At 40.6% G+C, this 26,729-nt stretch overlaps 1 protein-coding gene across 4 annotated transcripts in view; it reads left to right on the forward strand.

Annotated features, from left to right (window-relative positions):
- Positions 1-26,729, forward strand: part of TMEM241 (transmembrane protein 241) — a 61,661-nt gene that overhangs the window by 23,714 nt on the left and 11,218 nt on the right. For all 4 annotated transcript variants that reach the window (XM_067290637.1, XM_067290641.1, XM_067290639.1 and 1 more), the window contains 3 exons: positions 4,306-4,340; positions 5,520-5,589; positions 8,302-8,395. In XM_067290637.1, coding sequence (XP_067146738.1) covers positions 4,306-4,340; positions 5,520-5,589; positions 8,302-8,395 — 199 coding nt within the window. The remainder of the gene's footprint in view (positions 1-4,305; positions 4,341-5,519; positions 5,590-8,301; positions 8,396-26,729) is intronic.

Genomic DNA, 26,729 nt, shown 5'->3' on the forward strand with positions numbered 1-26,729 from the left:
TGTAAATATGTGATTACCTCTGGCAGAGGGTGCCCAGCCTCCCATTATGTGATTTTTAGCATGTGTTGAGGTATATGCTGCTTTCTCTACACCAGGCTTCTCAGACTGTTTCAGCTGTAAGAGGATCTCAGGTCCATCTCCAGAATAGGAAAGTGTGACACGCTGGTGGTCTTGTCTATACTAGCATATCTGAAGAAACTTCCTAATGATGTCTATGCAACTCCTTTTTATTAGGAATAGTATCAATAGACCTTTATAGCTCCTTATTTCTAACATAGATCAGACAGCTAACATGTGACTGTATGGGGAAAAGAGAGCAGCTGTGTGAGCGTAGCCAGATAGTGTTTATTATAGTAAGGTCTGTTGAAAGTGTTTGTTTGGTACAAAAACAGACTTGTACTCTGAATGTAGATGCTGCCTGGATAGAGCAGATTAAAAGTTTTGCCCCAGGCTACTGGATGTTTTCATGTACTAATATGTTAGATTAAAAAATACATATTGAGATTAAAAAAATATATTACCATCTTGGCTCTTTTGGACATTGCCAGAGGTGCAACTGAAACTAGCAAAGTCTCCTACCTTACTCTGTCCCTACACGCACTGTTTCTTGTTTTAAAATCTGGAACAAATTTTGGGGGAGAATGTCTTAAGTTAGGGTGTTAGCAAATCTACGTGGATGGGAGGATGGGAACTTTCCAGAACCAAATAGGTCTGAAGAAATACTTGCTGATGTTGAAAGTGTGGTGTTCCTCTCACTTCATCAAGTACAGCATGGTTCTTCTGGTTCTTTTTTTTAAGGAGCCAAATAGGAGACAGATGTAGGAGGGAAGCAAAGCTGTACTTTCTGCACAGAAGGGAAGGGTGATGCTGTTTCTTGTCTCTCTCCCTTGTATTTAAGTGGGGGAAGAGGGAAGATATACTTCTAAGAACCTCCTTCTGATTGTCCCAGTCTTGCTCCCATCACTACCACCTTTAAAAAAAAAACAAAAAACAAAAAACAAAAAACAAAAAAAAAACATGGTATTGTATTTCCCTACGCTCTCAGACTTCAGTGCTACTGGTACTTACTGGTGTTTGTTCAGTAACCTTGCATTTTCTTTTATTCATTTCCAGTCCCCCACCAAAGTGGGAGCCAGATTTCTCTCCCCCAGCTAGCTGGCAAGACATAGTGTAAGGGGGTAGTAATGTCTGCCTGGCATGTTGAGGGATACATAGTGCTTCTTAGAAGTGGGTCACAGCTTGTCTTGGTCTTTTTCATATGGTGAGGTGGATACAGATATTTTGTTCCTGGAAAACCTAGAAAAAGGTTTTGGTACACCCCAATATCTGTCTCTGTTCGCAAAGGCATGGCAGACAACTTAGTAGTCACTAGTGAAGAGAAAACAAAGACAAAGCAGGAGAATGTCAAACAAATTATTGGCACTGGCAAAGATGTGGGGTAAAGGTTCTAGCCTGTGCATCTATACTATATCTGGCTTTTGGAAGAGCTGCTAATTTGTCACATTTGTGGATTTAAAAAGCTGCAGTAGATTTTCAGTAATAGGGAAGGGCAGCTTTGTGGGCATAAATTGCTTTTGCTGCTGAAAAATATCTCTTTTTAGCCAGACTAAAAACTGAAGATGACCCAATCCAAAGTAGTGCATTATGAGTATGGGTGAAGAAAAGAGGAACAGAGGAGCCCCCTGCAAAGGGATTTTTTTTTCTACTGTGGCTTGATGTCCAGCTGTCCCTCTGGAAACCCCTGAATCCCTAGTCTGGTCCTCCAACATCATTTTGTCTTTCCTACTGATGTTCAGTTCACAGCAGAGTTCCAGTGTGACTATATTGCCATTTAACCCATTTGCCTTAACCTGCCCCTCACTCACAAAAAAGACTTTGTTTTCCTCCCATGTTTTCTTTGGATTCAAGCCTGGCATGTCTGATGAGGTTATCAATTTTTCTTGGTTGCAGAAGGAAGTTTCTCTTTGAACATTTCCCAATCTCTTTTTTTGTTTAAGAATTAATAAAGCAGAAAGCAAAAACAGAGGAACACAGCTTAGTCATAATTCTCATCACTGTTGATACAGTTTCACTTGTCCTTCCAGTCTCCTGTTGTCTTTCTTATTCAGTCAAAGCAACAGGCCTTTGCTTCCTTTTCTGTCTTTAACAGGAAACTGTGGCATTGAGCCTATTTATTGTGACCTCCTTTTGGCCATCTAGTGTGGGGAGAGTGTGTATGTGTGGGGAGGAGGGGCAGAAGAGCATTCCATATTGTAAGTCTTTCAAAGACTTTGTTAAGCCTAAAATACCTGACTATATATCCCTCATGAACAGTTTCCTTCTTCAGCCCTTTGTCTTCTACTGCTGATTTCAGTTATGAGTTTCCCCTCTGAGACTTTACTAGTTACAGGATTTCCATGTTCTTTGGAGTTCGTTTGGTGCAGGCGCCTCTGAGAATAACTCTGATTCACTAAAGCATGCTGAAGGCAGGCCACAAAGTGCAGTCGCATGGTCACACAGGGAATGGGAACTAGCTGAAAGTGCACTAGCTTGGAAACAATAGCTGTGTTAACTCTGAAAAACAGAGTTGGCCTGGTCTGAGCACCTTGCTGATGAGATTGTACAGTTGTGGGTACCTGAGTTAGCTCATTTACAGTGAGTTCAGTTTTCTACCCATCATGGTGTGTGCTGGGAACCACTTCCAGCTATTGCTCTGCCTTATCTTTTTGTTAGGCAGGCTTCCACTCCTCCACAGGTTGGGTTTGTATTTTACTGCTACTGGGCCTAGTGAGAATTGGTGATAATTAGGGGAAATTGCCTAGCTTTAGCATTCATAACATTAGCAAATGTCTTTCTACCTTCATAAGTTCAGCGCTTGTTATTTATCACAGAAAAGGCCTCTCCAGACACTCTTTTGTCCCTTGTGTCCATCATTGACATGGACATTGGTATCTGGAGGGAGCTGTAGTTCTGCTTTGGAAGATTTCCTTGCTTCTCCCAGCTTACAGTGCCCCAGAATCTTCTGTCTGTAGTCTTTTAACCTTGGAAACAATGTGGAGTGACAGGAACAGTCAGTAGCGAAGAAGCAGCCTCTGTACAGCCTATACTACAAACTCAGAGCATGAGTCCTTATAGGACCTCAGAAGTATTACGTGATCCTCCAGTAAAAAACTAGTCATAGCTGATGTTCTTATTCACTTGCATCTTTGTAAAAAAGTGTGCATGAGTTGATGATGCTTAGTATTTAAAAATGCATGAAAAAAATACCTGTAATTGCAACATTTGTCTTTTCTCCGAGTGACATTTTGAGCATGAATGTACAGTGCATGCACAATCATGCACATAGAATTGGATATTTGACTGTTACACAAAATATGTGTGTTCCTACAGACCAGACATTTGCATACATGCAGTTAAAATTCATCCTTGGACAGAGGGGGACACAAGTTTAGGCACAAGTGCAGTTCCATATAAATTCTGTCTCAGTGGTGTCACCAACTGGCAATGCTGAATAGCACCTCTAATGAAAAGGACTTGGGGGTTATAGTGAATGGTAAGATCAGTATGAGGTACTCTCATGGCAAATTAAGGCAAACCGTGTATACTGGATTACATATAGGAATAGTGCAGCCAACGGATTGAGGGAAATTACTGTTCCCCTCAGTATTATCCTACTTAGCATTTTGGAGGCTGCCCCTGGAATACTCTATTCAGTTTTGGCCCCCTAGTTCAAGAAAGATACTGAGAAACTGAGGAGAATCTAGCAGAGGGCTGCTGACATTGTTAGGGACCTAGAGCACATGGCCTACTACAAGGAGAGTTTGAGGGAGCTAGTCTTGTTGAGACTGGCAAAAAGGAGACCAAGGGGCAACCTACCAACTGTCTACACCTGCTTGAAAGGGAGTTTCAAAAATGACAGGGCCAAAATCTTCTAAGGAGTGGCAGATAGTATAATATGGTACAACAGCCATAAATTGCAGCTTAGGCAGTTTAAAAACTGCACGTTAGGAGGAGTAGGGTGATGCTAGAACAAGTAACACAGAGGTGTGGAATCTGCACTCTGGGAAATTTTTAAAACCTGGCTAGACAAAGCCACAGGGAGCATGTCTAAGTATTGGTGATAGATCCACTTCAGATGAGCAGTTGGACTAGATGACCCCAGAGATCCCTTCCCAACCAACTTTATTGATTTGATACTTATGCCTCAGTTATTCTACTTCAGTGAAATTTCACTCATGAAATAACACATGCAAAGCTGTCTATTTATATGTTCAAGCTATGTCATAAATACTATAGCATACTATTATTATTATTATTTTTTTTTAGTGTGGTACTGTTGGCCTCTGCATCCCATCCAGCAGGTAAAGTGGATTGAGATGTTCCTTTTTTAGGTTTGCATATTGCCTTTCCCTTTCCATGCATGTAAACTCCTTATCTTGTAGGAGTTTAGCCCTAGAATTCAATGGCAATATGACTAATAATGCGACATCCTAAAGGAAGAGGAGGAAGGTACCTAGCACTGTGTAATCTATGTGTTATTTAGTAATATCTTTCTTACCTGCCCTTTGCAAAGAAGCAATGTGGGACAGACAGCAAACAGCTTTTGAGCTGGTTTATGGTAAAAAATAAGGATTCTTTATCAACAAAAATCAAAGGATAAAAGTGGAGAAACTGGGTATTTGAGGGTAGGTGAAATACTCCTCTCATACTGGTGTTTCAATAGTTAGAAGAATAAAGATGATGATGTATTACTTTCACTAGAACGTTGTTCTGTCAGAAAGACAAAGAAAGAAGTATTAAATAAACTTGGAATTTCTGTTTTGCCTGGTCATTCACACTGTGTATACAGCATTCCCACATGAGGATAGACAGAAATGCCAAGGAAAATAGACCTGCATTTCAAAAAGTGAAAGACAGAACTTTCTGTGAATCTGTAGAGCCTTGAAGGCAAGAAAACTCCATGGAATTGTTGTTACCTAGAGCTCTTGGGCCCAAGTGCCTGGAAATGGAAGTACTCCAGAGCTTTGCCTGGATCTGGGAGAATGTTCTTAAACCTCCCGACTTGTGCTATGTGTCAGGGTTCAAATTCCAGAGGGGGAAACAGCCAACATGTATCTGTGTTTCCTGTTGCTTCTGTAAATCAGTTTCCTGACTTCAGTAGGAACCGTTGCAGGCTCTAAAGTAAGAGGTGGATATGATGCATGTCTAACTGGCACCTGTTGCATCAACAGGATTATTTGTATACTAACACAGAATATTCTTAGGTTTTATGTAATCCCTTCCCCCTTTTTCAACTGAAGGCAGGAACTGGCTAGAATCAAGAAGGTCAGAGAGAAATCATTAAACACACTAGAAATGTGGAAAGCATCATAAATGAAAAGACAGGCATCTGTAAGGGCTCAAAGAAATGTTAAACTAGTAATGGTCATGTAATTGCTGTTCCCCTGCCTTTAACAATGGTGGTTTTGTTTTGTTTTTTTTGGTTTTGTCCCCTTCCCCCCCTTCCTGTTTTCCACTGAGAGTACTGCTTTGTCCCTCAGGTGATCTCTTCACTGCCTTGGACTTTCCGTTCCTGTACTTCTACAGATTTCATGGCAGCTGCTGTGCCAGGTAACCTTTCTATAACAGGGCGTGTAAATGTGTTCAAAATAAGAGAACCTGTTGAGTTGCAAGCTTGACTCTCAGTTAAAAATTTGGAACATGCAAAACTTTAGTTACACTAGTTTCTCCTGGCACAAGTCAGTAAAACTGCAGAGAAGTGACTCTCTTGTCGATGTGTGTTTGAAGGCTTGTCACAGATTGAAGTATGTGTTTATTTGGGTGAGTGTATTCTGACCGTGAGGGTTCCCAGTCTCCAGTAAAATATTTTTTACCTAATGTAGCAAAGCTTTGATAAATAGCATCTCTCAAATGCTTCCCAAGTTGGATTAGCCCTGTTTGCAGTGATTACAAAGTATTAGTCTTCAGCAATATATGAGTGTACATGGATTTATTTGCCTGTACATCTTGTTATTTGGCAGAATGTTTTTTGGGGGATAAAAGGGAAAAGCTTTAACAAGTGTCCCTCTATTCTGAGCAGCAAAAGTTAACAGCCCTCACAGGACAACATAAGCATGTCTTATGTAGCTCTTAATTATCTCAAATTTCATTCCTCTTTCTCCTCCAAACTTTTGCCCAAGGAAAGTATTTCCTTTTTAAAGGGCAAAAAACCTGTATTTTCATGCTAATTGATGGCAAAAATATTTTCTGATTGTTAGAGCTTTTCTTATTTGTATCTGGGCTATCTATTAAAAGGAGATGTGAAAAATGATCATTAAATAATTCCCCTGTGTAGATACTTTTTGGTACAAAAGTAACTTTATTCAAGAGTAGACTATACCCACCATTAACAACTTGCATTTAGTTTTTGATAAATAGCTTGTTCCATGGTAGCTAAGTGAAATACATTTCTTCTTGAAGACAAGGTCCAACTTCAGGCACTAATGAATGTTAGCTAGCCCAGATGCTTCTTTTTTTTACTTCATTACATTTTTGTTGTTGTAGCCTCCTGCTTCTGTTTCCTTTTCATTATACATATAGTAGATAGCACTCTATATCACACTTCTCTAAAACAGTTGGAAAGGAATAGTTAGATGTAGAAACAAGCTTCTCAGTTTGTCCTCTACATCTTGTCATACAGTGCCTTTGTAAACAATAAGGATGTAGAAGAAAACCTATACGATGTAAAGCAAGGGTAACTGATGTAGTGAAATCTGCCACCTGTGTAGCATGTCTGGCACTTTCAGAGTTAGGTGCAAACTGCTTCAATTATTTCATTAAGTGTTAACTCAATGGCATCAGTATTTCAGGTACAGTGTTATACTTAGCTGTTTCACTTTTTATCTCTGAATTACACTAAACAGCTTTGAATCAGTCTGACTAAAAGACTGTTTCAGAAGGGAAGTAGTTGTTAAACTTTAGCCAGCTACTAGACTTTCAAAAGTTTGGGCAATGCTGCTTAGTATTTCACTGAATTTACCAACTTCTCAGTGCGGAATGGTCTGCCTATTCTCTGTAACTAGTAGCTAATTTGGGGCCTTTTTATTGTCATCAGAGCAGCATCTGCTTGGTTCCAGGTGCAGCAGGTATTCCTTTGGGGTCTTGTGTTATGGTTCAGTGAAAGACACTGTAGTATCTCCTCCTCCTGGGCTGTTATAATACCCTACTATGTTTGGTGTATCAAAAACACCGGCACTGACATGTGACTGAGTCATGACTTTGCTGCATGTCCTGAGCAGGGAGCAGCTCTTGGCTCAGGTTAAAGGCCCAGCATGGAACTTTTAGCCTGGGGCGGGGGGCCACAGTCTTCTGCCCTTCCTGCTGGAGCAGAGAGGGGACCAGTTGTACTGCATCAGTATCTGGGGCAGCATACCCTCTTCAAGGGCCAAGGCACGTTTTGCCTCACTACCTGCATGCTTTGTTGATCCTATTTCCTTTCCCGTGCTGCCTCCCACAATACTTTATAATCTCTTACGCCTCTGTATTAGCCAGGCAGTGACTTGTCCCTTATGTATTTTGAAGTTTCTTTCTATTCCCTGCTTGCTTACACTATCCCACTGGTTCATAACCAGTGTTATAAAAATATATTACAAGTGAAACAAAATCCAGAGCCCAAGCTTATAATTTATCTGAAGTCCAGTGAGATGTGGAACAGAGTTTCCTTTAAGAGTAGGCTTGGCTTCAGGAGCACTGGGGACTACTGTCTTAGGTAATTCTCAAATCAAAATCACTTACTAGTCAGCTGGGAGCTTTAGAGTATTATGTTCCCCAGCACTAGTGAGTCATCTGTCTATTTGTTGTCTAGTAGAGATGTATTTGACTTCTTAATTGGAATTAGGGCTTTATGAAGTTTGCATGACTTGAAAGCATCAGGCAGAAATTTTCCGATGGTATGGGGTTTAGGAATTTTTGTTTGTTTTTTTTCCAATCTAAGGCTCTGTGGAGGTTAAAGTGAGTTTATTCAGAGCCATTTCAATGCCTGAAGTTAATATTTGACCCCTTGTTTCCAATAATCTCTGCTTTTCTGATTATGCAAGTGCATTAGAGACCAAGCATAAAACTGACTTACTTTACTCAGACTGCAGTCGCTGGCTGAACAAACCCCCAAATTTACTGGACATAAAGTAAGTTCTTTGTCCACCAGCTTTCTTTCTCCAAATGGGATTAACACTGTTTGAAGGGTGTCTGTTTGGCTGTGCATTAGGAAAACCAAGATACCAGTAAGAGGCTGCTTAGTTGAAATTAAGAGACTTTATTAACAAAAGCTTTCTCTATCTTTTACAGTGGACTGTTAGGATTCTTTCTGATGTTGCACACAGCGAAACTAAAAAACAGCACAACCTCAGGGCAATATGCAGCATGGAGTTTCCTTGCAAAGGTAAGAGAAAGACCACCACAGGAACACAGTTTATCTTTGTGTCTCCTAGGAGAACTGTGAGGAAGTTCACATCTTTCTAGTTTCCCCAGCTATTCCTATCAGAACCTCCAGGGCCTGTCCATATAACATTCTGCACAAAGAGTTGAGGCAACAAATACCAGTCCCTTTATCAAAACATCTTTATCAATGACCTGACAGAAGTGATGAATGCATTCAAGTTTGCAAATAACACCAACTGGGGGGGGACCAGCCAATACACCCAATATGCAGGGTTGCCCTCCAGAGAGACAGACACAGGTTGGAGGAATGGACCAGCAGGAATCTTATAAAATTCAGCAAAGACAAACAAAGTCATGCACAAGGGAAGAAAGAGTCCCTGACAATAATATAGGCTGGGGACTGGCTGGCTGGCTGGGAAGCAGCTCCGGGGAAAAGGACCTGGGTTTTTGGTAGACAGCAAGAGGAACATGAGCCAGCAGTGTGTCCTGCCAGCAAAGAAGGCCAACAGTATCCTGGGTTTTATTAACAGGAGCACAGGCAGTAGATTCAGGGAAGTGATTATCCTCCTCAACTGAGCACTTGTTAGACCACATCTGGGACAGTGTGTCTTGTTTTGGGCCCCTCAGTACAGGAAAGACAAACTGGAGCAAGTTGAACAGAGGGCCACCAAGATGGGGGGGGCTGGAGCACTTGCCCTGTTAGGAGAGGCTGAGGGAGTGGGGCTTATTCAGCCTGGAGATGAGACAGCTTCAGAGGTGCCTAAGAGCAGCTGCCTAATAAATACGGAGAAGTTATCTAGAAGATGGAGCCAGGCTCTTCAGTGGTGCATGGTGGGAGGATGAGAGATAACAAATGTAAGCTGAAACAAGAGAGGTTCAGACTGGCTATAAGGAAAAACTTTTCCAATCCTAGGATGGTCAAGCGGGGGCACAGGTAGCCCAGATAGGCTGGACAGTCTCTATCCTTAGAAGTTTTCAAAATCTGACTGGACAAAGCCCTGAGCAACTTGGTCTGATCTCACAGCTGACCCTACTTGGAGCAGGCGGTTAGTATAGAATCACAGAATGGTTGAGGTTGAAAGGGACCTCTGGAGATCATCTAGTCCAACCCCCCTGCTCAGGCAGGGTCACCTAGAGCACATTGCACAGGGTTGCGTCCAGGCGGGTTTTGAATATCTCCAGAGAAGGAGACTCCACAACCTCTCTGGGCAACCTGTTCCAGTGCTCTGTCACCCTCACAGTGAAAAAGTTTTTCCTCATGTTCAGATGGAAGTGTCTGTGTTTCAGTTTGTGCCCGTTGCCTCGCGTCCTGTCGCTCGGCACCACTGAAAAGAGTCTGGTCCCATCCTCTCGACACCCTCCCTTCAGATACTTGTACACGTTGATAAGATCTCCTCTCAGCCTTCTCTTCTCCAGGCTAAACAGGCCCAGCTCTCTCAGCCTTTCCTCATAAGAGAGATGCTCCAGTCCCCTAATCATCTTTGTAGCCCTTCGCTGGACTTGCTCCAGTAGTGCCACATCCCTCTTGTACTGGGGAGCCCAGAACTGGACACAGCACTCCAGATGTGGCCTCACCAGGGCTGAGTAGAGGGGGAGGATCACCTCCCTCGACCTGCTGGCAACAGAGACCTCCTGAGATCCTTTCCTACCTGAATTATCCTATGATCCATGGGTCTTAGGGGTCTGGCTGTGTATTATCAGAATAGCAATATGTGTGTGTGTGTGTGGTGGTGGTTTTCTTTTGTTTGTTATTAAGTTACTGACACCTCATTTGTTAAACTATCTGTTGTAAATGTGGTCAGAAGACCTGATCTGACTCCTTTTCTCCAGATAGATATACCCAATTTCACCACTGTCAGCTAGGCCATCTGAAAAACACAGTCTTCCTACATGGTTTGCGATCACGGCAGTGAGTGAAGCTGTTACCTTAAACAAAATGGACTTGCATAATATACTTGTTTAGAAACTGTAGTCAGATCATTCCTTGTTTTTTTTCTGGGGATAATAAGAACGGAGTAGTGTGGCTGGTTTTGTGTTTGACAAGCCTTTTCACATTGTACAAGTCTCAGTTTCTCATTGGTTTGAATTTCTCTCAGGAGCTCCAGAACAGGCTGCATGTGGAGATTTTAGTACTTTAGCTTTCTCCCTGTTCCTTAGTAGCAAGTCAACTGATCTAAAGCTTGCTGTTACTATTTTTTGTAATGCTCTGAGTTGGAGATAGTAATAGCTGGCTCTGCTAGCAGGTATTGTGAATAAGGAAAAATGGTTCTGCATGTGGTATGTATGACCTATCTGAAAAAAAAAAATGCAGGCAAAGATGTGTAATGAAATATCTTTTAAGCAGATCTGGGTCCTTCCCAAGCTGAAGTGAATCAGAGCCACAAAGTCTGGACTGGATCAAAGCTTTCCCAAAGTTCAAGGGCTTCTAGATCTGTGGGGTTTTGGCCAACTCTAGATATAGCCTTCACAAAGTTTGTTCTAGCCACTGTTGACAATGAGATTACATGCCTTTACTGCAACTCAAGATTTGTCTTTGTATCACTGTGATAATTTAATCTGTTCTTGTTTTGTAAGCAGCCTTACAAGTCTGTGTGTGTTCATGTGCAAGTCTGTGGTTTAATTAGCTTTGCTTAGGAGGGTTTTGTAACAGAGAAAATTAGTTCTTTTCCTGTTATAACATCTAATCTGGTGTTCAATCTATATGCCTTGTCTTGAGTTCAAAGGAGGGGAATAAATGCTAAGGACATAAGAGCTGTCTGTAACTCAAAAAAATAATAACAAAACTAGCAGTTTCCCTAATACCTTTCACTAACATTTTAAAGCTTGTCATAGAAATGTCATTATGACTCAGTTATACCAGTCTGAGAAAATGAGGAATATGCAGGAACTGCTGCTCTCAGTGATGAAATGTAGCTGATTCTGGTGTCAAAGTTGGTGAATGCTTAAAATTCAGAAATGCTATACACCATTTTTAGAATGGAGAGCAAAGGAGACTGCAGAGAGATAAGTAGGCAGAAAACAATGAGCTGAACTGGAATTTGCATGCGAGGGTTGGGACGGATGTATCAACACCTACAAAATTCTCCCAAGGTATCTTGTAACAATAAGGAAGTATGGCCTAATTAGAAAAAATCGTAGTGACTCAGCCTGACTTTGCCTGGGTATGAAGCCTGTCTCAATCACTCCACAAGCCATCATAGGTGTAGAAAAGCAGTGTTTAACTAATAGTGTAAAAATGTGTTTGAATCTGAATGTGCAACTCCCCTTTAAAAAACAACAAAAAAAAAAACAAAAAAAAAACTAGGAAGGAAGTCGATGTGGATAAAGAATAAAGATAGAAACTATTTGAATCTGGACTTGCAGAATGAGATCCAGTGGAAAAAAAACTCTGGGTCACAACAGCAGCTTTGCGTTCCCACATGAGCATTTTTCTTGGATTGAGTAGTGCCCTAGATCATCCTCTTAATCTCTCAGACTGACTGAAGTTTTCACCAGCAGTTGGAAAGGAGCAGCAGTTGAGGCCAGAATATGTTTATCTTGCAAATGAGCCAAGGAAGGAGAATGCTTTAGTCCTCAGACAGCAGTGCAGGTCTCTGGGGAGGAGAAGAGAATCAGGAAATAAGTTTTCCATTTGCATGCTTTGTAGCTTTGACTGATGAGCTGGGACTAAGATTGTTGCCTTCACTTTGTTTCTTGTTCAGTGCTGATAGTCCAGTAAACTAACCATGAGTTCTAATTGATCCTGCTTTATGGATTCAAGGAGACGTTCTTTCTGAAGCTCACATATTTGGCCTCCTTGCCCTCTAATTTTTCATTCACTTAAAAACTAGAGCTGGGTCATAACTTGTTTTTATGATACTTACTTTGGCTGCAGCAACTTGGTCATTGTATGAGGTTTTTAAATTCTTACCCTGTAATGATTTTTGACAGCTTTGGTGTCAAAGCTTTGCTCTGTGCATAGGAAAAGCCCAGGTTTCGTCTCTGTGTATAGCCCTGTGTGATATTTATAATGACAAATACACTCTGAAGTTTTGCTGTGAAAGCAAATAGCCTGTGCGTTAGTCATATCTGTATAGATTCATGAGAAATGCCAAAAATGCTAAAGCGATCTGTAAAACAAAAACTGCTTTTAAGAGGCCTAATAAATATGGAAATGTCATAGCCTTGCATACATTAATCTCCAGAAGAGGAAGAATTTGAAGCTGTTTTGTGATTTCTTGATTTAATTTGAAAGCAATGCTAGTATCACGGGTCATGTACTGGAAGGAAAAACTGGAGATGCTCATATATACAGACAGAAGCATCTGGTGAGAACGCTAATGAGCTTAAACAGTGCTGTTAGTGAGTTTGTTTAGATTAAGGCTGCTAATCTATATCTGGTGATGAAACCTCTTAGATTCTCTAGAAATTAGGCAGCAGAAATAATTGCAATCATGAATAGAAGGGAACAATGGCATTTCATAACTTTTCTTCAGCAAGATACTGGTTACTTATGAATACATACTCCTGTATCATGTCTAGTGTTATCCCAATAAAATTTGCAGTGGCTTGTTTACAATAGGAACCTACTGAGACAACCTGTTACAAAGAGGAAGAATAAATAGGAAGGACAGTGGAAAGTGGATTTTGTATTCTCTCTCTTCCTCCTTCTGAAGAATTGGATAACTGGAATCGGGTTGCATTGACTTTTCCACTGGTTTTCTTATATATTGTTTGGAAGAAAATTTAGTTTAATATTAAACAGGAATATGCAGCTCGCTCTTATGGCCTTCCTGTGCAGCCTTATGTAATCTCTAGTGTATCTGAGTAGTGTAAAAGCATCTCCTTACAGCTGCTTTGGTTCCTTATTTGTTAACTTCAGAAGTGTTTGCCCCAAGTCACCCTGTGTTTATTGCTGGCTGCCAGACATTGCCAGCGTGCTTCTGCAGGAGCCTCTGAAAGACTATCTTATCTCCAGGTCATATGTAACTAACTCTAGCCCAGTGTACTTATACCCCAGGAGTTTTAGCCCTCCCCCAACATGTATAACAGCTATTAGAATACTTTCTGTAGTCTCTGGTTTTACATTTTGTGTCTGTGTATCTGGTCCTTAGGTCCTTATGGTGTCTTGAGGAGAAAGGATAGACTAGATCATCTGTATTTCAGCTCAAAGAGATGGATGATATCCCTCTTAAAAACTGGAAATAGGACTGATGTTTTTTATTAAAATAGAAATTCTCTGTTTTTCCTGCTTCTGACAAAGCAGAGAGGCCACCACTGCAAGTCTTTCAGGACTCCTAGCCTGGTTATGTTTACTGCTTCTCTCAACAAATAGCAATTCACACAAAAACCTGTATCTGCTTTAATTCCAGGGGCACGTGAACCAAGAGAAGTAGAACAAATTCATCATTTTCCATGTTTTTGCCTCACCTAAAAAAATATTTTTTATATATATGCGCTCCTATATATGTATATCTTAATTCTTCTCTTGCAGTGCTGCTTAGCATGCAGATGGCATAGATACTCTGGTTCAAACTGTCAGTGTCTTACTTTTGCTGAGGAGTGCTTATATGCAGAAATAGGTGCCACTGTAAGAGTCTTGCCATTGGCACCTTCTGAAGCAAATGGCTCTGTTTTGTATCTCTGCCTCAATGGAAGAGATACATGTATATCATAACCAGAACAAGAATGTGTTTTGTTGTCTGGCACTTGCCCATTTGGTTATACTGCAGTTTCAAGTATTCTCGTCTTGTGTGTTGGTATACTCAGGCAGAAAGTGACAGTGAAATTTTTGGCTGAAAATAGCATTGCTTCCTTGTCTTGGACCTTGTAAAACTCTATACAAGAATGTCATAAACTCCCACTGCAGTTTCATAAACACAGTATACTTTCATTTGGCAAGTCTTCTGCGCAGCATGTAAGACTGTCTCAAGATCTCTGTTTCTGACCTGGAAGAACTACGTAGATGCATGCCAAAGCCCTGGAAGAGAGGAAAAATTGTGTGCCAGAACTGATCAGACTCTGCTGGCACATGCTTGCTGTGGCACAGATATGGTTTAAATACATCTCTAACCTGAGAGAGGGAGTTTCTAAACCCTACAGTTTTCACGTATACTGAGAAGGAGTTTTTAAAGGTAAAAGAATTAAGTGAGCTTCTTCAATCTTCCCACCGTAAGTGTGTACTTTTATGTGTATGCATGAATTCAATTAAGAATGAAAAATCCGTATTCATTTGTGGCCCTCACTCTATGAAATACAGAACATACTTTATTCTTGATGCAGGTAATTGATTTCTGTCAATCACCCATAGGAACTATATAAATACCTTGGAAGAGAGAATGTGTTTTTTGTTTGAGCTTGATAAACAAATAAGGCAATTGGGGTGCTCTTAAATACATCTTAACAGTCTATAAAAAAATACCAGTTGCTAAAACCTTAAAAGTATAGGTTTTCTGCTAGTTACCATGGAGACAGCTTGATAGTTGCATTGTAGCATCCAACACTAATTACAGCCTAGAATTGATGGGAAGACAGTCTCCATAACAACACCTCTGTGTGCTACATGACCACTAAGCTAAGTGGCATATGTTCCTGGGGGCACTAATACAACTTAATAAGGAAGCTGTCTTATAAAAATAGCTGAGACTTACTGGAGATCTTGAGACTCTTGATAATAGATAGTTTAAATAGGTATATTAGCAGGTGTTGCATAGGGCTGCAGACAGTTATGTATCTGCTGAAAATAACAGCCACCCAGCTTTTGGGCATGACATAGTTATACAAGTAAGTAGATAAAGCTATTTGTTGCCACTTGGGGTAGTGGCACAGCACAACTTTCACTTGGGCTTCATTTTCCCGGCTCAGCAGGCATTAATAGGTTGAGCACAAAGAGATGCTCTGAGTTAGTTTGTTTCCTCTCTATCCTGATATCCATTTAAAATGCATTGTGTACATTTGGTATTGTCATTCTCTTGAACATAAAGGTAACTGCTGAGTTGCTAGCTTGGAGTATGTCTTTGGAAGGTACTTTCTCACCCCTACCCTTGACAAGCCACCTCTATTTTTGTATGTTTGACACCAGAGAATTACAATTTAAAAATAGATTTTTGTCAAATCTAACAGATTTTTGAATTTGCAGGGGAAGCAGGTTCATTGGTTCCAGCATAATAGATTCCTACCCTCCCATGTTTTTATTTAGTCTCCTGGAGTTAGTTATGTATGGAGAACTGAGGCTGAGAGGTGAATCATAAGTGAGACAAAGAGAAGACAAAAGAATGAGGGCTGGTTTGCAAATAGTTTTCATCCCTAATGTACTCATGTAAATGCCAAATTATATGGGGGAGCCATGTGTACAATATAACAAACTAATGTAGAAGCTTTCAAAGTTAGCCACATTTAGGATTCCAAAAATGACCCAAACCAGCCACATTCTACTCCCTTGCTGGTTCCCTGTTCTTTTCAGGATCTGGATTGCCAGCTGCCTTTCTAGTTCTTAAAACCCTTCATGGGTGAAATGTCTCCAGACTGTCTCACAAATCTTGAGCTTGATCACTGACCTCTGATAGGTGCTCAGTGTCAAACTCCAGTTGCTTTCTTCAGACACTTCTCATGTTAGTGAGACATAGCTATCTCAAATGGATCTTCCCTGTCTCTCTCTTCCTCTCCTCTCCGACTCAGAAGCAATCTTTCTAAAATCGCATGTGCATTCATTTCTAAATCCCTCTCTCTACAGTTATCTAAGGATTAGATTATGACTTCTAACCACTGGTTGGCAAACAGCCACAGGGCTCTGAGGGAGGCAGACTGAATGGCTTATGTCCCCTGATGTATGTCCCCTCCCTGAAAAATGTGGTGCTCCGGGGACTTATGTAAGTGTCAAACAATCTTGAGATGATGTGACCTGCAAGTTACTCTGTTCCTCTCCCTGGATAGCATGGAGAGCAATGGGGCAGAGTCCAGTTTTCTCTCCATGCGTCTCATGATGGATGATTGTCCTAGCGGGGCAGGAGGAAACAGTTCTTATTGCAGAAGTTCCCCTCCCCTTTCTCAAGTAATGGGAGACCAAAGAGTCTATAGTTACTTCTGTCCCTGTCTTCTCATCCATTAGAAGCCCATGGAGAGCTGAGGCCCACAGAGCTAACTCTGTAACCTTGTGACATTGCTCATAAAAGGAATTACTCAAAATGGATTAACTATATTAACATTTTTTTAAGTACCACATTTTTTTTAAGGTTTCTGATGGAATATTCTGACCTTTTGTAGCAGTGAATGGCTAGAAAGCCCTGGACAAGCTTTTGTTTTTGAATGGAAAATTAAAACCTTAAAGAATACCAGTTCTTCCTTGCAGTCCTTAGCATAATAATAATAATAATAGCATGTCAATTTCTTTCCATTACATCATTACTAAAGCAGCGTAAACACACCAGAAAGTGGCAATGCTGAGACTGTGGTTCTGTTATTGTTGGGTTTTATGGAAAAGGGTCAGTACAGCGATTTAGTTATCTGGTCTGGGAATTGTTTGTTTATGAAGTAGGTTTTCCCAAAGGAGTCATGAGATGGGAAATACAATAGGAAGTGGACTTTATACATGCACAGAAATACTGAAACTGTAAGTGTCGTGCGGGAGAGAGGTTGATGGAAACTTGCTATTTTTGCTAACAGATTTTTCAAAAATACTTGATTACGCATCCCCAAGTTTTCTATGCTATTTTTGATACTAGTGATATCCCCCACAGAGAACTGAGTTTTAGAGACATGACAGAAGTGTTTTGCATCCAATTTGGTTGACTAGGAACATAAGGACTTCAGGTGTTTCTACAGATTGTAACAATGGGAAAAGGGCATTATAGTGCTTTTTACAACTAAAATATTCCCTTTAAACTAGATGTCCTCACTGGTGTTCTAGCAATATTCCTGAATCCCTTTCAATTACATTTTTGCTATTCATGCATAAGTAAAGTAGCATGCTTGGGATCTGTTCACTTACAGCAATGATACTGAGGGCAAGACAATATTTGAAAATGCACCCAAAAAATTCACTGATCTTGAACTGATAATGGTCTTGGTCTGTACTGTTCAGCCTGAGACCAGGCAATTTGGCATGCAAAGAGCAGTCATTGGGAATGTGTGCAGCATCCCCCAAATTTGGTCGGTCCTGGCACAGTGGGCCACAGCACATCTAGGTCATTTAAGCCAGTTGCAGAGGGGACTGCAGAGCACATAGCTGGGTAGGTGTTCACCTACATGGTATTTATGTGAGGACTTATGGCTGAAGCAGGGACTTGGTCCTGTACTTTTTACCAAGGTGAGCCAGTAATGTCAACAGGTGTATCAGGGTCCAGGCTGGAGAAGTTGGTAGGAGCATGGATCCCATCCTGTGTCTTGGCAGAGATCACACACAGCATTTGCTGCTATTTGTGATATATTTGCTGGGTGGTGCGTTCTGACTTGAGGTTGGGGAGTGGTTGGTGAGGAATGTTAGCTTCACTGCACATCTGATAGCTCTTAGTGTTGAGTGATCAGGATATGCATCTGATGTAATCAGAATGTAACTGAAGTGTAAAGCATGGTGTTTTCCAACTACATAGCAGAAAGCAAGCCCCAAGTAAGAGGGGGGGAAAAGAAAGTTTACCATAGGTTTCCCACATTGCTCAGGGGTTATTTTCTGCTGTCAGTCTTCTGCTTTGTTAGGGTGTTATCTGGTACAGGGCAATACCTAAGCACATGGCCTTGGACTGAGTGTCAGCCTGGCTTTTGAAAAGATGTTGAGTTCTTGGGGTGCATGGAAACATGTTGATTTTTAGCTTGTAACATATCTGCCTTTGTCCCTGTTTTTTGCCTTAGCCACCTCACAGGTGAAGTTCTTTCAGAAGTCATTGTCCCTTGAACTATGTTCTCTCACACTTCAGGAGAGAACAAACTGAAAGTGACTGAAACTATTAGATTCTGGTTAATTTGGACTATGCCAAGAACTCTGAAATGGTGGATGTAGTATAGTTAAATGTTGAAGTATTATCAGTCACTAAGCAATCTACTCTTAAAAAGTATTGTCTTCCACCACAGTGCTGAGGTGTTCAACCCAAGTCAATTTGCCTGTTCTTCATGGACTGAAACTGCCAAGAACTTTATGCTCTGTCTGCTGGAACCAGCTTTTTTCCTGGGTGTCAGCTGTCACCTCTGTGAGAGGTCATGGTCCACCTGTGAGGTGCTTGGAATTTCCTTATCTCATACCTTTTTTTCAAAGGTCCTGATGCTACAAGGTGGGTTGTTAAAACAGCCCCAGTACAGTTTCTGCCTGATCTGGATACTGGCACACCCACTAGTATCTGGCATTTGGGAGGAAGATAGCCACAGGCAGGTGCTGAACTTGGTCCTTCCCAAGGAGCCTGCTTATGTTGTGCCAGAACTGTGTAGCAAACTGTCAGTGCCTTGGCTCTAAACCCCCAGGGGTGACAATAAAAAATATGGTTTTCTTACCAGGGTTATCAGGCTCCTCTGTCTCCTTATAGTAATCGCTATTTCATAATCTCATATGGGTTAGATGAGGTGAAGAATAACTTGGAATGCCAAAAGGCTAGCTGTTGGCGAGCTTAACATAAGATGAAGAGTATTTTATTGCAGTATTTTACAGCAGCAGAGCACTGGAACAGCTGGCCATTCCCCCAAACTGAAAAGTAATATGTTTCAAATCAGATAGAAGAAATAATTCTTTAGCATAGTATACTGTGTTACTGATCAGGAAAATTCAGGATGTCAAATGTGAGAAATACTAGGAAAACTGACTGAGTAAAAGTAAAGAGAGGTTTATATTTTATGTGGACTGAGATCTCCTGAGAAGGCTTCAGTGGCAGTGTTCCTAGTAATTTCAGCAGAAGCAGACATTATATGTAAATCTTTCTAGAATAGAAGTGGAAAGACTAATAAACTGCATGTCTTGGGGTGTAAGTTTTGTATCAGTTAAGGCCAAGATGCAAATCCCTCCTTTTCTCTGATGTGCATCTGGATTGCAGGCTACCTGCATTATGGGAGGATCTTAAATTCTCCTGATGTCTCTGGCACCAGCCAGCACTTGAGTAAACAAACACTCTTGTCCATTCCAACAAAAGAGTGTCTGTGGAACACTTCACTGCTGTTGGTGCTGTTGTTCAATGAATACTTACTCCACTATACAAATATTTAATAATACATAAAATGAGAACAACAGGATGAATTGCCCTGCCAACTTCTGAGCTCAGAGGAGAGAGACTTTCAGAGGAGAGACTAAATGTCAGGAGCAGTTTAAGGCTTTTGTAGTAGTGGGACAGAGTTTAAGGAAAAGCAACTCCTTGACAGGCTGAAATGACAGAGAAGAAATATGGTTGTGCAGAACACTCCTTGCTGATGCTGCAAGAGAGCAACGCATGAAGGAGTTATGGGAAGTGGGAGGCTTTGGGACTTAAGTTTGGTATAACCTAGAAATACAAAAATATTTCACCTTTTGGTCAAATTTACATGAATCAACAATCCATCTTGTAACAGCAAGAATGGAAAAAAACACTTGACAGAATCAAAATTATTTGGCCTAATGAAGCCTTCTCTTATCCCTCCTCAAATGACCTTTGTTATCTTTATCTGACAAGACTTCAGCTGCTGAATCAATTCTGCCTCTTACTTTCAGAGCCTCAGCTAAACAGATGCTATTAATCTGGAACATGTATGTGCACCTGTTTGAATCATGACTGATAGTGATTTCATGTCAGCAAAGCATGCTTCAGGGAGAACTTACATGAATTGCACAAGGTTTTCTCTTTTCCTCTTTAATGCTGAAGCTGAATAGCCAGAGAAATATTTGTATCTGGATTACATTTACAGTGGTCACATTTAAGAGAAATATTTAAATATGAACTGAAGCATGGTTAAAATTGAATTCTGTATTGTAACCACACTACATTTTATAGGCTGAAGCTTGGTGGCACTTCACCAGCTCTCATTAGTCATAGGAAGGGGAAATGTATGTTTTGGCTATTATCTCCAGTAGCAGAGAGCACATGCTTCTTGTTTTGGTTTTCTCTTTATTACGACAGGACATCTGATATTTGTCTTTGAGTGAAGGTAGGGTGGAGTGGTTACTTGATGTCCAAAAAGAAATAGCTACCATAATTTTCAACCAAATCTAGTGTTTTACAAGTGGCAAAAGAATTTTTTTAAAGGTCTCAAGGTATCTTTCATTCCTTGCAAGAAATTAGTGAGTTATGATGCATTTGAATATTCCAGTCATAACCCAGCAGTAATGTATATTATATATTTAGTATACTATATATATAATCTTATATATGTATGCATATATTGATATATATTTGTACCATGATGGATGTAGGCCTTTCTGAAGAGAAAGTCTTGTCTTGTTCATGTCTAATCATTATAAATACTGTATGACCATGGTATCGCTGAATTCCTAATAAGAGGGCAGTTGTCTTGTGTGAATTCTGTTTATTACATTCAGTAACCCAGATATCTTTCTTTACTTTCCATATTTAACAATCGTAATGTGGCTATGCAATATAAAGTATATGCAATATAAAGTTTATCTTTCTCTGTGGTGGCTCTTGTATGATTTTTAAAAAAGGGAGAGAGACAGTACAGAACCAAGGAAACGAAGGAGTCTCCAAGAATCAGACAGGCAGTCCATGAGCTTTACACCAAAATCTTTGGATGGCTGAGAGCCATTAGGCAGGTGTCACATACTTCAGAAAGGTGAGGGCAGAGGGATCTCTGAAGGTGATTCAGAAGCAAGAGAGAAGGGGCTTTTTCAAGACCCTTCTGCACTGTAGGATGGGTCTGGGCATACAGCTGGGTTTCAGGATGACCTGGTAATGACAGCTTCAGTATCTGCAGGTGGCTCATTTTCTCCCACAGCTGAACTCCTAATGAGATGCGTACAGTTCAAGAAAAATAGCTTGGCCACCTTGTCTTACAAGGAATAAAAGAATGATGAAGTTAGCCAACAATTCAGTAGTTCTTTTGGCATTCACATGATGTTCCAGGTTCCTTTAAAAAAACAACAACAACCCCCCCCCACACACACACACACTTTATCATATCCTTGGTAATATATTAATCTGATAGGATTGGATTCTGAATGAGTTTATGGAAGCTGATACAATCACCTATTGCTTCAGTTTTGCCCTGGGAGCACTTGCAGGATCAGGGTCTTGGGTGTGTTGGTTAACTCATCAGATCGCAGAACAAAAAGAATGTTCAAAAAACAACACTGAGGAAATCTTCATAAATGTGACTGAAGTAGAAGATGTATAGCTAATTCCCTAGCTGTTGGAACTATGTACACGTATCTAGGCATAGAATTGCAGAGGATTCTGTCTTCTAAAATCATACCGGAGATATTTAAGAAATCTGCTTTCTTGTAGCAATTGAAAAGCTAAAGTATAGAAACACTCCCCTGTGAGATACAGATTTTTATTTTGGGTATCAGTGTGGTTTTAAAAAAAAACAAACCCTTACAAATATCTGGTTTTACTGGAGATGAGCACATATACCTCCTCTGTTCTGAAAATGTTTTAGGAGGCAGGCTGCTTATTTTGCTTTTGTTTGTCATTTAATCAACCCTTCTGCCTTTCTTTTTCTCATCCTTTTTTTTTTTTAAATGCACATGTAGCTGATTTTAAGTTGGAGTAGAAGTTAATTGCTATGTAAATAGATTTATTTACACTAGAACTAAGTTTTGTCATTATCATTAGGCATTTGACTGCCAGGGCATACTTAGACACTGGCTGATTTCAGGTTACAGTGCATGAAGCTAATTATGTTCTTAAAGAACCATTTGAATTTGCCATTGTGGTTCTAATAATGCTCAAAATTTAGAATTAAAATACAAGGACAAGGCAGAAGATAGTGACCAAACCTCCTCTAAGGACAGTGTACTCTAGGGAAGCTGGGACCTGTGCAGGCACTTAGGCAAATGTGAAAAAAAGGATCTAAGACTTAGAGCAGCTGGTAAAACTGCTGTGTGGCTGGATCTAAATGGTGTAGATCATGAAATTGCTGACTGTCACCATTGCCATGGTGCCATCGTTGCCATGGTGCCAGCAGCACCAGGCTATCATTTAAGTAACAACCCTGCCCAGTCCCATACACCTCTTGATCAGGGATGTGGGGGGCTAAAAAGGTTCATTCTTCCTTTTTCTCGTAGAACAACTGCAGCAGAGCTGAGCAGAGTCCTCCTTCTGTGAGCAAAGTACACCTAACTGCTGTAATACATGAATTCAGTGCACTTTCTGCTAAATTCATGCTGTGGTGTGTGCTGAAAAGGTGGCTATATCAGTCTCCAATTAAGTCTGTCAGGGAATGAAAATCCTTAGGGCATGTCTGTACTTTGGTCAGACTGTGAGAGCAATGCAGGTAGACATGCTCAAACTACCTTTAAACTAGTAAGCAGAACTGAGAGCAAAACCTGTTTTGCTTTCCCCCTTTTTCTAACACGTTTCACTTTGAATTGTTTGTTTCCCTTGTTCAGGCTGCTCAGCTTTGCAGGCAGGATCATGGCATTGCTGTTTCCTTTTGGAAGGGCCATTTTTTTTGGTTTCAAGGCTAAAGATTCTTTTTCTTTTTTTTCCTCCCCCTCTCCTTACAAAAAGCTGACTCTGCTTAAAATCCTTCTTTGTCAGTAGATTTTAGTTCTGCTCTTTCAAGGGGCTCCTCTATTACCTGAAGCAGTTAAGGAGCATATTTTCCTCTTTCCTTTTGTCTGGACTCATAACAGCAAGTCCTCAGAATGAAGTAAAATCTCTCACAGTTCCTTTCAGTGTTTTGATCAGTACAGCTGAGTTGATATCTGGGGGAAGGAGGCTTTACAGGAGAATTGGGTGGAGAAATTTTGCCCTCACTTGCTGTATCTCTTTAAACCAGAGATTGACTTCAGCACTTCAAATATGGTTTACAAGGAGCCAGTACTTATTGTTCAAGCTTCTAGAAATGATCCAGACTGTGGCCTTCTTATTATAATAGGCAGTATGCTTGAAAGCTTCCAGGGACGTTTTATTTGCATGGTAGTTCATCCCCAAAGCTGACCTGAAATTAAATAGTGAATGCTAGTCTGATTTTTGTCTGATTTTCTTTGAAGGATTCGTTCAGGTACTCTGTAGGACTGGAGAGAACAAGTGGGGAAATCTTCTGTGGACAGTATCTGCAGCTGTTACAGTGCTATATTTTGGCTGATGACCATAGGAATAAAATAGTGTATTTGTTCTTTCTTTGTTTTCTTTGATTCTTCCCTGCCATATTCACAAACAATCCAGATGGCATGACTTTAGTTATAGTTCCATCCTATCTTTGTGAGAAAAGATCTGTACCATGTTTGTCATCTTCAGCAGGGAGTTTTGTTCTGCTCCGTGTTCTGCCCAGATAAAATTTCCAGTGCCTGTAACAGCCTTCCATAATCAGTGAGCTTACTGGTGCCTGGCAGATGCTTCTTGCCATGCAGTGCTGGCTTTATGCTGTTGGTGAAACTCCACAATCAGCATCTGATCTACAAAGACCTCAAGGCTTGTAATTTCAGAAGGGCTTGTCAGTGCACACTGGGCCATTCTAGTCAGGGTTTAGACAGAGGAGGTCCAGGTCCTGCAGTGTTCTTCCTTGTTTTGGATGTCCCTGTCCATCAGAGTCACGGCCTTGTTCAGCTGTTTCTGTAGCTAATGGATCTCTCTGGATCAATATATTCTTGCTTAGGTGCAAAGAAGTTTCCCATTTGGCAATGCTTGGTTGCCTTAAATTTGCATGTAGTAAAGCAGAGGAGAGCTAGATAGAAATGGCTTGTAGTCCACATGAACTGAAAAGTATATGTAAACAATGAGGAATGGTGTTAATAGTTTGGAGAATTCATGTGAATTAATGAATACAGATGATGGCATTAAAAGGTAAACTCTTCCTTTTTTCCTGTTCTGATTTTTTTGTTTGTTTGTTTTTGCTAGATCCCTATACCCGACATAGCATTTTATATTTGAGTGTACATATACTCACTCTCAGGTGAGTGTGTGTGTGTATATACACAAATACACAAAACAGACGTAACTCTGAAATTTCGGAAATTATATCAGTGGCTTTCCCTGAAGAAATGAAAGAAAATGTTATTGCTGATTTTGCCTACTGTAATTTTTGCCTTTGTGGTAGTACTGGATTATCTTGATTTAGCTGTTTTCAGTGGCACTAACAGTGATCCATTTCCCTGGTGATTTTTGATGATTATCTTAGCAGCTGGTTAAAACATGCAGAAGAAGGACAAAACAAATATTATGGCTATAAAAAGCCTGACATTGCTTTAATTCCACCAGTAGAATGAAAACAAAGGTTACGTACATCAGAAGCTTTTTCCTGATGTTTTGAGAAGATGACCTGATGATAAATGGGAAGATTTATTTTGAACAGTGAGTGAACTTGATGAGCTGTTTCAAAACAGTCTTTGGAAAAAATATCCTTTTTTGTAAGGACAGAGGTTTTGGCAGTTTAGGGAAGTGAGGTTAAATGGATTGGCTCTGTGTACACAAACTAAGGAAAACTTCCATAAAGTATTCTGTGTTCACTTACAGCACGAATCATGGCATTTAACTTACTAGCAGTTTAAGAGTGAATCAGAAGAAACATACTTTTTCTAGGGTATATAAAAGTATAGTTGTAATATTAAAAAAAAATCAGTTGTCTGGACTAAATTCCCCCATATCTTTCAATTCCACATAGGAAGATTAAATCAACATCTAAATTTTGGAAATATCCAAATCTTTGTTCTTGGCTGTATGAACAATGTGTTCCTGAATACCTTGGAAATGTTAGATACTCAAAATCCAGACCCAGATTTTGCTGTTTGAAAACCTTTCCATAAGGTAATTGTGACATCAGGGATGGAAGGGATCAAATATATTTTTGTCAAGAATGACATATTTGTCTACTCAGAACTGGCTGGTTTGAACTATCTGAGAATTGCCACCACAGGGGCTGTGGGTAATCACAACTCTGGTCTGTGGAGGAGGCAAAGCAGTGAAAGAACGCTGATCCAACATTTCTGCATCTCCCAGGGTTCAAGTGTCTGCTTAGTCAAGAACTGGGAGCTCTTAGGATGCCATTGCTATCTCCTGTCATTAAGTCACTTTCCTCAGGGGTCATACTTTCACCAGAATTTTCTTACATTATATGGTCAGAGATAGATCTAATTGAGAAGCTGGACCAACTTTGATTTTTGCCTGTTCTTAATGTCCTTCAGCAAAGAGTTCTCTGAACAATCTAATTTTTTGCTTCTTTCTCTATAAAGCTTTTTTTTTCTTAACGCACATCTTAAGTCTTTCATACTGAATTCAGGTGCACTAATTCTTATCCTTGAGAGGACATGACTAGCTGATTAGGATTAGTGTTCAGGGAATCCTTTTTCCAAGACACTGGGAAGGAGTCAGGAGCTCTTGACTAGATTTGTCTCTAACAGAGGTGTGGGCAAGCTCAGTTGGGACTGGATATTAATGTCACTGTCTGCCCTAATAGCAGATGCTTGAGTCTGTCCTGACAATAGTGGAACTCAGGAATGGATTGCAGCCCTAACAGTTACAGCAATAAAACACGCAGAGGAAGTAGCTAGTTTACCCTGTAGTGTCTCTAGCCAGGTTTACGTTCCTCCATTAGGTCATTTCTCTTGATGCAGTGAAGATGCCCCCAGCTGGAATGTCCTATCCATTTCCTTTCTGAAGGATTGCGATGCCTTTGGAGTGGTCCGGTTTCATTTCTATTACATACCATCAGACACTTCTGGAGTTGGCACCTGTATCTTGGAAGTTGCTCCAGCACTTGGCCTGCCCTAATCTCGTCTGCACGAAGTCATCACCATGTGGACTTCTGTGAACGGTCAATGTTTTCCTTACTATCAGCCTTCACACTGACTTTGTTGCACTGAAACATTTCAGCAAGCTTGGGGAAGAGTAAGAGAGGGTGGGAGTCTCTAGGAAGAGGCAAAAATGCTCTGTGGCCATAACTCAATGACATGGCTAAATTGCTAGAGGCACCTCATCAGTACAAATGGGCCAACAATGTTACTTTGGTTTTGTTTAGCATCATTAGCATCTAACAACAGGCTCCTAACTTCAGTATATACCTTGTGCCATCAGTTACTACTGGTTCTGCAAAGGCAGAATACTCATTTCTGGTCTTGCCTTTTGGAGGTTGACTATATCAAGTTTGTACAGATTTAGGGCCAGAGGTTTCAGTATTGGCAAGTCCGTTGCAGCCATCACTACAGTGGAAGTGTAGAAGTCTGTATACTGGCCAATATATGCCTGGTTGTTTGGGGCTGAAGATGTCTGGGAGAGCACTGGAACTTTCTGGAGAAA

Source organism: Apteryx mantelli, chromosome 2, assembly GCF_036417845.1.
Source record: "Apteryx mantelli isolate bAptMan1 chromosome 2, bAptMan1.hap1, whole genome shotgun sequence".
Taxonomy (NCBI): domain Eukaryota; kingdom Metazoa; phylum Chordata; class Aves; order Apterygiformes; family Apterygidae; genus Apteryx; species Apteryx mantelli.